Source organism: Montipora capricornis, chromosome 1 (genome assembly GCF_036669925.1).
Source record: "Montipora capricornis isolate CH-2021 chromosome 1, ASM3666992v2, whole genome shotgun sequence".
Lineage (NCBI taxonomy): Eukaryota > Metazoa > Cnidaria > Anthozoa > Scleractinia > Acroporidae > Montipora > Montipora capricornis.
The window spans coordinates 43,605,464-43,607,963 of NC_090883.1; the positions used below are offsets into that span (position 1 = coordinate 43,605,464).

At 36.6% G+C, this 2,500-nt stretch overlaps 2 protein-coding genes across 2 annotated transcripts in view; one reads left to right on the plus strand and one right to left on the minus strand.

The window, feature by feature from the left end:
* The window catches only part of LOC138045438 (hypoxanthine-guanine phosphoribosyltransferase-like), a 33,209-nt gene that overhangs the window by 14,094 nt on the left and 16,615 nt on the right, over nt 1-2,500 (plus strand). The window lies entirely within an intron of this gene.
* LOC138045323 (protein disulfide-isomerase A4-like) overlaps nt 1-2,500 on the minus strand; it is a 14,494-nt gene that overhangs the window by 5,809 nt on the left and 6,185 nt on the right. The window contains exons 4-5 of the mRNA XM_068891769.1: nt 1,565-1,770; nt 160-464 (exon numbers count right to left, since the gene is read on the minus strand). Coding sequence (XP_068747870.1) covers nt 160-464; nt 1,565-1,770 — 511 coding nt within the window. The remainder of the gene's footprint in view (nt 1-159; nt 465-1,564; nt 1,771-2,500) is intronic.

Sequence of the window (2,500 nt, forward strand, 5' to 3'; positions counted from 1 at the left end):
CTATCATTGTTCATTTTAGTACTTAGCGTGCGCGCTCGATGCATGACGTGGCATGTGAATTTGCGTGCGCTGTAAGGATGCGCAGTAGCAATGGGCAAGAACGTCCTTAAGCGACATTTTTTGGTAAAAAAACCTTGCATTCCTGTGCGAGATTCTCACCTTAAACACAATCTGTTTGTCTTCAAACTTCGATCTGAACCGTTCTGGGTGAAACAAAACAACGGAGCTGCCCTTGATACCAAAGTACTTCTTGGCCGCAGGATCAAACGTGTGGGCAAACGCATAGTCATCCCTTATGTCATTGTTAGCTTCCAAATACTGTTCCAACAGTTTCTCACTCTCGTTTTCAAAGAAACCAACTATGACCTCCTCGTCTCTTTCCTTCATAAAATCAGTGACAGCCTTGAGTGAAGACAGGATCTTGGAACTTGGGCCGACCTGACCACGCATGTAGCTTGCAATACCTTAGGATACAACCATTTTTTGTTTAGAAGGAAGGTGAAGCGAGCGTCTGAAAACGTTGGGTAAATTTAAAAATTTACACATATGGCCTCACCACCAAGTGCATCTGTCAGTTCAGTTCATTTTAATATTATTCATTCACTAATTACACTGCCGTGAATAATAAATCACTGTTTGAATTGCTAAGGTCAAAATGTGTGAAAAGCACTGTTCACTTGTGCAATATATACTAATTTCATAAAGTTTGTATATCCTAGAGGTAATACAGTAAAAATAGCAATGTGAAAATAAAAACTGCACTGAGCCATGGAAAATCGCTCAATAATTAATAAATTAAAATAATAGCATAGCAGGACGTAAAGTAATAATAATAATAATAATTAATATTATTATTATTATTAAATTATTACAATTATGATCATAAATATGACAATAAAAATTACTTACAATCATCTGAGGACTTCAGCAATAAAGGGCTTTTTCCGTGTTTCCATAGACTTATCTAAACACGAGGGGGAGTTGGGAGAATTCGAGACAGTTATGCAAACCCTTGACTGTGTCTTGACTGTGTCTCGCATAACTGTCGAGAATTCTCCCAACTCCCCCGAGTGAGATGGGGCTATGTAAACATGGAAAAAAGTCCACCTCCATTGCTTTTATAAAATATTTCTCAAAAATTATTTGACAAATGAAGGAAAATGCCAGTTTTTTACTTCTTGACTAAAACAAATTTTCTTTCAAAACCCACATCTGACAACACATAACCAATCAAAATTTGTGTGATGTCACAGCCGTGTTTCCATATTCTCATCTAAACACAGCTATTGACCAATGAGAGTGCACATACTATCCTAATTATTTTATAAAATAGTTTATTTTTACTTTCGTGTGTACTGTTTGCCAATCTTCACTTAACCCTTGCATTTCTGAGAGTGAGTATTGTACATTTCTCTCTATCAATGAGGGCCACTTTAGGGATAAATTGGTTAACGACATGTGGGTCCACTCGAAAATTATGCCCCCTTTAACCCCTGCACGCAAGAAAATTAATACAACTGGAACAATAAATAGACATGTTCTCACAATCAAGAAAGTAACTTACCATATTGATCTCTTTCACCCTTGTAATCGGTTGCTTTGCCCTTGCGGAACACTTTCAGTGTAGGGTAACCTTGTACATTATATTGCTGAGCCAGATCTGAGTCGACGGTTGCATCCACTTTAGCCAGCTTGATGGGTGGGTCATTTTCTTTCAACTCTTTGGCGGCTTTCTCATATTCTGGGGCAAGTTTCTTGCAATGTCCACACCTGTTGTGCAAAAACGTTTTCAGAGCAATTAAAACGCTGAGACTTGGAAATATTATGTACTTATTGACCGAAAGGGAGAGACGGATGGGAAGATATTTGGCTCAAGGTCATGGTGCACAGACCAAGTGCTGCAAGGTCCATGCGCCATGACTGAAGACCAAATATTTTCCTGTTGGGCCTGACCAAAACTCAGTCAATAAGCATTTTATCATACGATTGGGCTCTTTACGCTTAAGTTTGGAAAAAAAATCCTCCAATTTGTACAGAACATTCATGCATATAATAAGAATAAGAATAAGAATAAGAATAAGAATAAGAATAAGAATAAGAATAAGAATAAGAATAACAATAAGAATAAGAATAACAATAAGAATAAGAATAACAATAAGAATAACAATAGTAATAGTCATAGTAATAACAATAACAATAACAATAGAGCGGTTTTCAAATGAGTGTCGTAAAACCAAAACCAAAGTAATTACTTTAGCCAATCAAAAAGGAGGGAGAAAATCCAGTAAACCAATGAAAACTCAAAGTAATTACACATAGCCGACACAAAGCGTGGGAATATGTGCACGCATGAGCCATGATTGGTTTTAGGAATAAGAAATTGGCTCTGATTCAGCATCCATGCCAACTAAAATAAAAATCTGTAAGGTAGATTTTGAGCTAATTTTGATTTCACATTTTCTTAGTTTGCAAAAAATGTGCCTTAACCCATTGTCATCCA